The sequence below is a fragment of the Gymnoscopelus microlampas genome (genome assembly GCF_963454915.1).
Source record: "Gymnoscopelus microlampas genome assembly, chromosome: 6".
NCBI classification, from domain to species: domain Eukaryota; kingdom Metazoa; phylum Chordata; class Actinopteri; order Myctophiformes; family Myctophidae; genus Gymnoscopelus; species Gymnoscopelus microlampas.
In genome coordinates this window covers 43,970,945-43,982,545 of record NC_139943.1, presented here as the reverse complement: position 1 = coordinate 43,982,545, position 11,601 = coordinate 43,970,945, and the positions used below count along the sequence as shown (strand labels likewise).

The window sequence follows — 11,601 nt, the reverse complement described above, 5'->3', positions numbered from 1 at the left end:
TGAATTCAGTGATTGACCAATCAGAATCAAGCATTCAACCAGGCCGTGTAATAAACGTTAATAAATAACTCCTGTCATTGTAATGAAAATAATCATTCATGTATTGTCATGTGATGTGAGTCTCAGTCTATGATATTGTTATTTACTACAATTTTATATTATTTTGTTCTAAATATACACAGGTTGACAAACTAGACATCAGAATCAGAATCATCTTTATTGACATTGATGATGTTCTGGACACTTTATTTTACATTGTGTAAATATCCATAGACATTCTACCTGGAAATAATGCTCCACACATCTGGTTTATGGTAGGATGAGTGTCCACTGTCCATGACTTACATAATAATAAGGTATGGCATGTTTCATATAAATAAACTACTGTAGGTATACAGACCTTCCACACATGAACCAAAACAAAAATATAATCTGAACTATGTATTTGTTTTATAACACTGCATTGACACTTGCATTGAGAGAGAGAGAGAGAGAGAGAGAGAGACTGAAAGCAGACAGTCTTGGATGCAACAGATACAATCTGTTTCAACTACTACTGCGACTACACTTCATAAATCACAAACACTTATCTCACTGAAAGACAACAGTTCATGTGTTCATTTGTGATATCCTCCAGTTCTTAGCTTGCACATACTGTAGCTGTTTATGTACCATGCTGGCTGTATGTTTATATGTTTACAGCAATCTTGTGTAATGTTTCCTCATACATAGTAGCAACAATAGACCATTTAAAATAAAGGTGGCCTCCCACTGATTAACATAACACATTGACATTGTCGCTATGGTCTGTTACACTGCTTGATTGTAGTTCAAAACAGTTAAGACCGCAATCGTAAAACAATGATTAGTTTGACTTTTGTAACAACAAAAGTGATAATAATACATGCTTCCAAATTGAGGTTAAAACTGTGCGCTCTTTAGAAGGTGCCTCAGTCTCCGATTTGTCTTAGAATCTTCATAGACATCCACAGCAGCAGAGCATCATGGGACACCTGACGCTTAATTTATACTCCATCGCATGAGGGTGTCGTTTAACAAAAATGACTGATCAACAAACCAACAACGTTGTTAGTATGTAGATCTGTCATTTTTGGCAAGCGGCACCATTGTATTAGAGAGTATACATTAGGCTTAACTTACTGCTTAAGAGCTGCCGATGGCTAAAGGAGTGGTTAGGCAGTGCGGGTGAGTCGTCCTGTCCTCCTGGGAGAGGACAATTGGAGTGCTCGTGTCCGGTGTGGGGAGCCCCGTTTTGAAAGAGCCCTGCAGGTCCATGTTGATGGAGAAGACTCCGTGCAGCAGCTGTCTCTGATACTGGTCCAGGCGCATGAGGGCGTCCAGGACGGAGAAACCTCCTTCGTTCAACCAGTTAGGCAGCAGGCTGGAAGAACCAATCTGACCTGGGAGACACTGGTAGTGATGCAGCTCCAGTTGACAGGAAAACCTACAGGAAACATTACAAGCATGTACTGTGTGAGCCTTCAAATAAAAAAGAAGACACTTGTGAATCGCTGTGTGGACGTGTGTCTTTTCTGACATATCCTTAGATTTAGTTTAATTGTATTTTGTATTCAATTTTAAAAGTTATAATTAGTGTGTGTGTGTGTGTGTGTGTGTGTGTGTGTGTGTGTGTGTGTGTGTGTGTGTGTGTGTGTGTGTGTGTGTGTGTGTGTGTGTGTGTGTGTGTGTGTGTGTGTGTGTGTGTGTGTGTGTGTGTGTGTGTGTGTGTGTGTGTGTCCGTGCGTGCGTGTGTGCGTGTGTGCGTGTGAGTGAAACAGATGATAGTCTCCCACCTGGCATATACATGCTGGGAGATGCTTTTGGAGGTCTGACGTAGAACACGATGCAGCATTGAGGCCATCTGCTCTCGGATCCAAATCACGTCTTCCTGCACGTATGGCATCCACTCCAAAAGTCTAAAGACAAAACACGCCATTATGTATTTCAACTGCTGCTAGTCTAATGTTAGTCAACCTGTGGCTGAGAACACCTCAGCTTCAATCAGCTTATCTTTTTAGAATTGTCGGATAGTGAAGGGTTACTGGGTGGGGATCTACACAGGCGCTGTTGTATTAGATCAACGTGCATGACACAAGCGTCATGACATCATAATTCATTTTGCAATCTACACAAGCTGCGACCACAGCAAAGACGAGTGTAAATTGTGATTCCTGGGCATAACTATGGGTGGCAGTAACTCAAAAAGGTGTGTGGTCTGCTGGACATATAGAATCTAGATTTCAAATTAATTACTTTGACTAGTATGGCCAGTGTATATTTGTTGCTCTTTCAAACTGCCCCTCATCTAGCCTATATAATCAATCAGGAAACTGAAATGTTGCCATATTTTGGCAAAATTAGAGACAGAAATATTATCCCAGCACATGTGCATCATGGAAACGCAAATGTTGCCTGTGTAGATCTACCAAATTAAACACTTTTTAATAGAGAGTTTCTTTGTCTGGAATAGTGAGAGTAGAGTTGTGATGTCTTACCTGACAGTCATGGACATGGCAGACTCCAGAGGCAGAGTATAGGGAAGCATCAAAGTAGAGGCCAGCCTTACAGGAAGCAGGTTGCTTAGAGAGTGGGCCAGGCTTCTCCTCTCCTTACAAGCTTCCACCAGAGCTATGGAGGAAGTCATTCCATCTGTACACAAACAAGTACTACAGTACCTATCTACTGTACAGTGTATGCAACCGTATTATATGCAGTCTATTTAAAAACCTTTTGAATATCTGAGTACAGTTTATCTTTATTTTAATAAATATGTCTCTATAGTTGCAATACCTAAATGTTATTTATGTTATTCTTACGATCATGTAGGATTTAAAAAATGTAACCATGATACGCTGTAGAGAAATTGAGAAACTAATTGATTGTGTTTGTGCAACCAACCTTTGTGTAGTTGGGGTGGGAGGTGCTCAATGATGTTCTCCTCTAAGGAGGGAGCAGACTGAGCATCCACCTCTACACCTGGCTGCTCTTCTTCCTCATCTTCATTACTGGTATCATCATCGTCCTCGTTTTGTTCCCCATCGTCGGCCAGCAGTTGTCTGCATCTGAGAGGCCCGTTGAAATTGAGCAATCCTGCGAACAAAACCAATATGAAAACTTTGATTTTCTTAAGCCAAGGACATCTTTGATCAATAGTGGACTGAACACCCTCCCCCCATCTGTTCAAAGATTTATAATTAAGGTCTAAGTGCAAAATTAAGTAAAATAAGTTGCCACACGGGGGCAGCACAATACTGTTCAGCAAAGAATGACATGTTGTAACATGAAGCAAAGTTCCAGTGCAGTCTATCTATCTATGTGACACAATGTAAACAGCATTAGCCATATTTTGGATTAATTTCACAAACCCAAGGTAAAAATCACCTGTCTTTTAAGGTGAGTCAAGATTCTATCATGTTAACAATGTATCAAACATCTGAGAAGATATTCAAAATATATTTGTGAAAATGTATGTCCAGGTTCATATAGTTTATATTATTATTTATGTATATTTAATATTGTTTTAACAAATGAAACATTATAGTATGGTGGAAGGAAGAACACACTTTATTTCTTCCACCATACAGTACAGAAGCCAATATCAATTATATGGTTTTCACTACAGATTAAAACACTTGAAGGCTTGACACAGAATATATCAAACAATCTCTGGTACTTACCATTCCTCTTTAAAAAGTGAAGAGCATCTCTATATCCCTGTTTACACATGGCTTTCAAAACCTGCACCCAAAACAAACACAAACATACAAGTGTCATTAGACAGACAGATCCATAGAGGTAACTCCAGTTCATCTAAGCCAGTTACAATGCACCAATCAATTAAGTCTGTGTGTGTCTCTGTGTGTTTCAACTTGCATGTATGCTTACGGTGTCTTCGCAGTTTATGTTTGTATGTAAATGTATGTGTATCTATCTGTGTATCTGTGTATCTGAGTTTTTCTGAGTCTGTTTATTTGTTGATGTGTGTATTTGTTTTGTATGTGTGTGTAAGTGTGAGGGGAGAAGGGTTTAATTAACTAATTTCACTCTGGCGTACCTATTCTGTCATAATTGGTGAACATTCTGCAAAAATAGCAGATCTACAAGCTCACAACTCCTGTAGTTCGGCTATTTTTGCTATTCAACGTACAAAAAAGTACATAGGGTGTAAGTGTAAGTGACCAAATTACCATTGGATCTGGGGGGAAAAGCGATATGGAGACTCTGTAGAGGTTTATGAGGGTGAACTGGATGCTGGTGTTGGTGAAGCGCAGTTCATGTATGAGGTTCGAGGTGTCCCGGGGGCAGATGTCGCTCTCTCCCGAAAATGGCGACACAGTGATGGTGTTTTTCGAATCGTACAGAGGTAGGTTATCTGAGATCCCTCCGTCTACGTATCGCTAAGTCAAAGACAAACAGAGTCACCGATCAGACAATCGCATCATGAGCTGGTGTGTGAATCTCATTCGAAGTCTGTTGTGTTTCGTCTCATATGGCTCTCTGCATTTTCTGTGCTGCCTAGAAAACTAGGATTAATTCCACTTAAATTAGTTGTTAATGTTTTAACTTTCGAATAATCTGGACTGTTTGTAAGAAGCTGGAAATTCTTGTGATGTGTGCCAACTGATAAAGTAGCAGTGACGTCAGGTTTGAAGAGGACAGAACAACCCTCAAACCCCAGCCAACAGAGTCACATTACGCAGGGTTCTGCCACCCTCGCTCTGAACACATCCTAGTGACAGGCCCACATAAAAACACACACATAATACACACACAAGCCTATTGACAGGGTCACAGGGGGGTACTCAGCGTCCGGTTGAGAGAGCTGGTATTGCTCAATGATTAGTTCCTAGAAAAGCCTAGTGCCAGAAACTTGTCCAGTGAAATGGCAAGTTTCCCTATACTGTGAAATATCTAGGAATGATCTCAGCTACAAGGAATTTGCGAAGCACTTTTGCCAAACACATGTCATTCAGAACAAACACATGTGTCAAAAGGGCGTTGGGATGTTTGTGGAAAGGAAAAGAAACAGCAACAACAGATCCCAATTCAAGTAAATGTAAGATGAAAGGTCAATCATTCTGTCCAATCAAATTCAAGTATAGATAAGGAGTATTTGCCAGTTACACAATTATGGGAGCTTTGCTTATTTCTAATGATTAACTCATTTCATATAAATGACATAATGGCTACGAAGGGGAAGCGTTCACATGTGTAACACAATACTTGATCCACTTACCACACCTTGCAGCATAGGGGGAATGATGCCACAGTACACAGGGACGTAGGCACTGCATACACATGCCTGTTAAAAACAAATAAAAAATAAATGGTTAGAGAGTGTGTAGCTTGTCAACCAAATGAACCGTAGCTTCCCTATTGTGGGCATGTAATAATAGGTGAACATATGACAAAAATTGGCAAACATTCACCAAAAATAGCAGATCTACAAGCTCACAACATGTTGCAATGAAGCTTTGTGAGATAGATCTGCTATTTTAGAAAAGAGATTTGTTGTTGAGGGGGGAAATTAAGGAGGGGACCAAGTATAGATTCCTGGGGGACATTAGTCAACCAAGTAGATTTGGTAAAGTGGTAACAACAACATAGCTGATGTGTCTGTCATCAGTGTATTCACAGTTTGAGTTTTAACGTTGATCATAGATCCAAGAACATTTTATAGCTGTTGTATCAATAATATTTGAAGGGTCCCGGTGAACTCCAACCCAGGAGACTAAAATTAGTTTCTGACGGGGCGCCCGCTGGCCTATCAGTCCAGGCGCATACCACATTATGCTGGTAATCCAGCTTGACTGCATGTCGCGGGTTCAACTCCCGATTCCGACAACCTTTGCTGTGTGTCCCCCCCATCTCACCCCATTTCCTGTCAGCCCACTAGCCTATCAATAAAGGCAGAAAAGCCCCCAAAACATATCTTTAAAAAAAAGGTTTCTGACTGGTCATTTCTATGTAAATATGAAAGAATATGAAACATTGAACCCTATGATGTAAAAGGTTATTTTTGATGATATTGCACTGATTTGCACATGGTGTCAATGGCTGGAAAACTGCCTCAGGCATATTATTTAATAAAATAAAATAAACTATTTAAAATACATGGGCTGATCAAAAAGTTATCAACTTTGTCTATCACACGTGGCGCTGTGAAGGATGTGCACCTGGTCATTAACCACTTTAACCCTGGAATACATTTTCTATATTTTTCTGATCTACAAGCTCACAATGCATTGCAATGCGACATGTTTGTAGATCTAGCATTTGGGGATTTTGGGTGGAAGAAAACAAAATCTAAATTGTCCGTTGAATTCATGATCAAACATTTTTGATCACGATTCATGCATACACCATAGGCCTACTCTCACCTGTACTACCTCCTCCTTGCTGTTGAACTGGGACACCAGGACGTTCTCTCCATCTATCACACGGGTGAGAGAGATTCCTAGCCGGCCAGTGACCCGCAGGTGGGCATCATCTGGTAGCGTACGATGCAGCATAACACGCATTATCTTGACCAGGTTGAACGATGGATGCAGAGGCCCGAGGAACCGTTTCCTGGCCTCTTTTGCAACATCGATGATGTTTGCCCCAGCCTCTCCTGTAAATAAAAGATGAAATAGAACATTATTTTCCACATAACACAGGGCCAACAATGCAAAATGTGCAATTCTCGAGTATTCCTATTTTAAAGGATCAGAAGAATTGCATAAGATATAATATGGGACCACATAGGCTACTTTGTGGCTCTAAAATAGTACCTATAAGGTGGGATGTAGGCTAATCCATGGGTCTATCTCAGATGTGTGGATTTTCCAGTAGCCTATATTTACATTCTTCGACAATTGCCCAGCAGCTCATATAAGAGCTCCATCAGCTCATTCTTTCACAGGAGCAATACAGAAAGATAATACAGTGGTGTAAAGTAACTAAGTACATTTTACTCAAGTACTGTACTTAATTTTGAGGTATGTTTTACTTTACTGGAGTATTTCCAATTTCCAAATACTATGCTTTTACTCCACTAGAATTATTTGAAATAAGTGACTAGTTACTTTGTAGATTTTGATTATTATTACAAAACATACATTAACCACTTCAACCCTATATACATTTCAGGCCATTTGAAAATAGCCTGTCACTATTTTCAAAAGATTTTTATACTTTTGAAAACTTGTGAAATGGGGCATTCTGCATAATGAGTATTCTACTTTTGGTACTTTAAGTACATTTTGATACCAATACTTTTGTGCTTTTGCTAAAGTAAATTTAGATTACCATACTTTTACTTGTAACAGAGTATTTCTACATTGCAATATTGATACTTTGACTTCAGCAAAAAAATATGAATACTTTTTCCACCAATGACAATAGATCAGTACCTACCCAGACAGATTCCACTGACCAGAGCCGTGGCTGTCAGAGCCCCGGCTGATGCCCCATAGATATGCCGAGCGTTCTCCACCAAGAAAGGAGCCTGCTCCAGCAGACAGCTCGCCACCCCTATGTGGTAGATGCCCAAGAAGCCGCAGCCTGCGAAAGAAATGTTCCACGGCGAATCTAGAGGAAACATACCGGTGACTGTGAGATCATAAAAAAGATCTTTTTAAAAAAGTTTTTTTTTTTTACTTTAATATGACGATCCCGACACTATTGTGATATTTGTCTGCACTCTGCACCCATGCAGTCATTGATCATCCGATGTCCCACTTTAGCCAGTTGATGTGTCACTTTGGATGATTATAGCTCCGAGATGAATTTCTGGGACTTTCACAACAATAGCAACTGGTGCTGGTAAAAATAACTACATAGTAGTAGTCGCACGATCGAGTCTGGTCTGTTGACATTTCTCCCACGCTCGGTGTGTTTACCAATCTGGGGAGGATTCAGAGCGCAACGCCGAACGACGTGACCAATCACTATCAATGTAGCCTAATCGACGTCGCTCAAACAGCCGCCCATGCAGTCAGCATAGCCCGTGTCCAGACTCAGAGTCATTTTGATCTCAGAGGCTGTGCCTTTAGCATTCCCATATGTCCAATCCCCACTGGGACTGACAGAAGTTAAGAGCAGCTTGTTTGCCTCATCTTTATTGTCTCCGCCAGGCCGAAGGCTATGTTTTGCACCCTGTCCGTCCGGCGTCCGTCCGTCCGTGTGTGTGTGTGTGTGTGTGTGTGTGTGTGTGTGTATGTGTGTGTGTCCAGCTAATCTCCGGCACCGCGAAACTGTGCACACTCCCTTGATGTCAGAGCAGAACCTCTGCCCCAGATCGGCCTGTTATAGCACCAACAACAGCCTACTACAGGAGGTATAGATTTTTACAAACACGTATTTTTTCGTATTACTCCTACAGACGTTGTCCAAATATCACGCAAATCGGTACACAGTATATTGTCATTAAACAAAACAGATCTTTCAGATTGTTCATATTACATCCTGATTGGCTAAGATTGGCTTCCAAAGTTGGCAGGAGTGCTCCATTTTGAACAAAATGCCTCAAATAATGAACGCAGCGTGCGATTTCCCTGAAATAGTGTACACACATTCCCACTAGGCGATTGAAGAAATGTTCAAATCAGCCTCATGGTGGCGCTATAACCACGGTCATGGTGCGCACTCCCTAGAGGCCAAAGAAAAACCTTTGCCCCATTTTTCACATCTGCCTTTTATAGCGCCACCAGGAGGCTGACTTATTTAAAGCAAATGTTTTGATATTACTCCTTAAGATTTTTTTTCCAAACATCACGCAAATCGGCACACATGATCTCTATTAGTCATGTGATCAAGACGGATCTGTCCCATTCTTCATAATTCATCAACATATTAGCTATTGTGTTCTGGATTGCCATATCTGATAAATGTATGATTCACATCAATATTTTCAAAACAGAGAGAGAGAGAGAGAGAGAGAGAGAGAGAGAGAGAGAGAGAGAGAGAGAGAGAGAGAGAGAGAGAGAGAGAATGATTTGGGTGATTTTGTCTTATCTCACTGTCTGACAGCACGAATAAATCAAAGAAAACACATAGGCCTATAGGCTAATACTTTAATTATTATCTTTGGAACTTTGTTCAGTGAACAAAAGAAAGTTGGGTCATATGAGTTCAGTCAATAAAGTATGGACAGTCAAACTAAGCATGTTTACAACAGTGGTTACAAAATAGGCCCACATAGCCAACTGTATTTCGCAATAAATAAAATGATAACTCCCTGAGAATTAAATTAAAAGATGATCAATTTCCACAACAGTTCAACGAGGCTACATTATGATGCAGTGTGTTTACAAGTCTCTTGTGAATTGTTCTGGGACATTATCTGTAGTTGTTCCACGAAGTTGTTCGTGGAATCGACAGCAGGAGCTATCCTCCCCTATTGTGAACCCTGTAGTGACCACATTGTCCCCCACTAGGTTTGACGCACAAGGCGAAATAGGTTATAATTTACAGTTTAGATAAACAACATTGTAGTAATACCCTTCAAAGTCGTATTGACTGAAATGACACAGCTAAATCTAATGTTTTCTTGTGCACAAGGAATCAATTGTAGTGAACTGAACATTTTGTTATCTAACATGGTTAGAAAATAAATGGGAGTTTGTCCTACTGCCCCAAAGTCTGTGCCGACGTCAATTTGAGGATGAGTCAGAGGAAAAAAATAAATGTGCATGACCGAGGGATGAGAGCATGGGGTATTTTCTGGGGAAGGTTGTTTGTGTTCCCAAACAACTGCCAAGTTTAGTAAATCTTTATTGAAAAATACTGGATGGGCTTCTGATCTCCAACGTAGTCATAACAAACAATGACTTTTCATATGAACACTGCAGAATATTGTTATTTGTAATGCACTTTGGTTAACACCAAACAAATCACTCAAGTAACTATTATAAGTAGGACCACAATGGAATTAAGTTCTCAAGCTTTTACGTGTTTATCCTTCTGACAGATACCAATATATGTTCATGTGTATTTGTTATCAATAAAGACCAAATACAATTTAGTAGTATAAGTAAACTTAAGTAAGTGAATAAAATAAGGATGATAATAACAATAATGTGTCCCTTCCCTTTTAGTTGTTGTTGGCCAAGTACTTTTCCACTGGAATTTGTCGATAATATGCATTTAACCCATCCTAACAATTAGGGGCAGTGGGCAAGTGCCCCAGGGATGACCTGGGGTTCAGTGTCTTGCTCAAGGACACTTAGACACTAGAGGAGCTGGACTCGGAGATTGAAACAAATGGCTCTACCACCTCAGCCACTACTGCTCAAATAAGAGGTGTGGTATGGAGGGGCTTAGCTCACACAATATCCTGGTAACTGGGTACTGAAACCACCGAATACCAAAACACAGTCGCCCCGGGGCAAATCCGACGACCTCGGAACGGTCGCCCCAAAGTATGTCTGACCACTTAGGTCCCGTCGCCCCAGACGTTAGGTCCCGTCGGCCCAGAGGTTCGATCCCGTCGCCCCCGCAAGCGATCTCAGAATGCTCGCCCCCGCAAATCCAGCAACCTGAGAACGCTTGCCCCCGCAAATCCAGTGACCTCGGATCGGTCGGACCGTTCCAAGTATTTCTACACAGAGGGGAATTATTGCAACATAATAATATTCCTTTATTCTGTCAAATATATTTTATGGCTGCTGCCATCGTTCACATTCCAGTGCAGTGAGTGAACCTAGCATAGGCTTACTATACAGACAGACAGACACTGTCGTATGTTGGGGAGAGCAAAGTGACGGGGCGACTGGACCGACGCTGGGGTGAGCGGTCTGCTCAGAAAATGGGGTGAGCGTGTTTTGGGGCAACCCTTCCGGTTACCAAACCAACTTATCAACATGCTGATTGATGTGGCCCAAAACCCCTGCAACGCCGGGCAAGCTGATGACGTGGCATCACGCACAATGTTGTAACTTATAAAGCTCAACACGGTTTTGTCCCTGTTACATTGAGCTCTTGACCCCTTATGTGTCAGGATCAGGATGTAACATCAGATCCTCAGACACACCTTCATTAGCTGTCCTGTCCCCAGCCATCCCCATGTGACAAGGGATGGGCATTTGCCACCAGTGCACCTACAATCTGGAATGCTGTAAGATCAACTTAGCTGTATCTCACGCTTACTTACTCAGCCCAAGTGAAGGAGTAGGAGAGGTGTCACCTAACTACCTTCTACCGCCCTACACCTACCTACCTACCTACCTACCTACCTACATACATACACCCACCCATCCATCCATCCATCCATCCATCCATCCATCCATCACACAGAGCACTGTAACTGTAACACTGTAACTATAACAATATAGTTTAAACGGTCAAGTGGATGGCAAAGTTCACAACTATAACAAATACAATGGTGTGCAATATAGTTATAGTTATAGTTACATGTGCTCGGTGTGGACAGCCAAATGCATTAAAAAAGCAGTTGATGGGAAGGCTCATTGGACCCTGAAGAAGGCCCTTGAGCCGAAATGCGTTGGTCACATGTGCGTTTTTTTTTAAAGCCATGGCAAAATAAACTGAGCGGTGTGCCTTGGATCTTTCCTTAAGTTCACCTGTTTTTCCACACTG

The 11,601-nt window shown here is 41.2% G+C and overlaps 1 protein-coding gene across 1 annotated transcript; it reads right to left on the bottom strand.

Moving 5' to 3' along the window:
* Positions 1–294: 294 nt before the first annotated feature.
* On the bottom strand, positions 295–7,777 carry pnpla2 (patatin-like phospholipase domain containing 2). The gene is made up of 9 exons (XM_084059260.1): positions 7,420–7,777; positions 6,402–6,634; positions 5,258–5,323; positions 4,209–4,418; positions 3,699–3,759; positions 2,920–3,111; positions 2,517–2,649; positions 1,815–1,937; positions 295–1,465 (listed from the first exon to the last, which is right to left on the bottom strand). The coding sequence occupies exons 1-9, from the start codon at positions 7,604–7,606 to the stop codon at positions 1,165–1,167; spliced, it is 1,506 nt and encodes a 501-aa protein (XP_083915386.1). The 5' UTR covers positions 7,607–7,777; the 3' UTR covers positions 295–1,164.
* Between the last annotated feature and the right edge of the window lie 3,824 nt (positions 7,778–11,601).

Excerpts from the sequence above, each read along its gene's own strand:
- pnpla2 (XM_084059260.1), bottom strand. The coding sequence starts at position 7,606 with ATGTTTCCTCTAGATTCGCCGTGGAACATTTCTTTCGCAGGCTGCGGC. Across the intron at positions 6,635-7,419 it reads GGTCAGTGGAATCTGTCTGG|GAGAGGCTGGGGCAAACATC; the intron begins GTAGGTACTGAT and ends TTTTATTTACAG. Across the intron at positions 1,466-1,814 it reads TCCCAGCATGTATATGCCAG|GTTTTCCTGTCAACTGGAGC; the intron begins GTGGGAGACTAT and ends TGTTTCCTGTAG.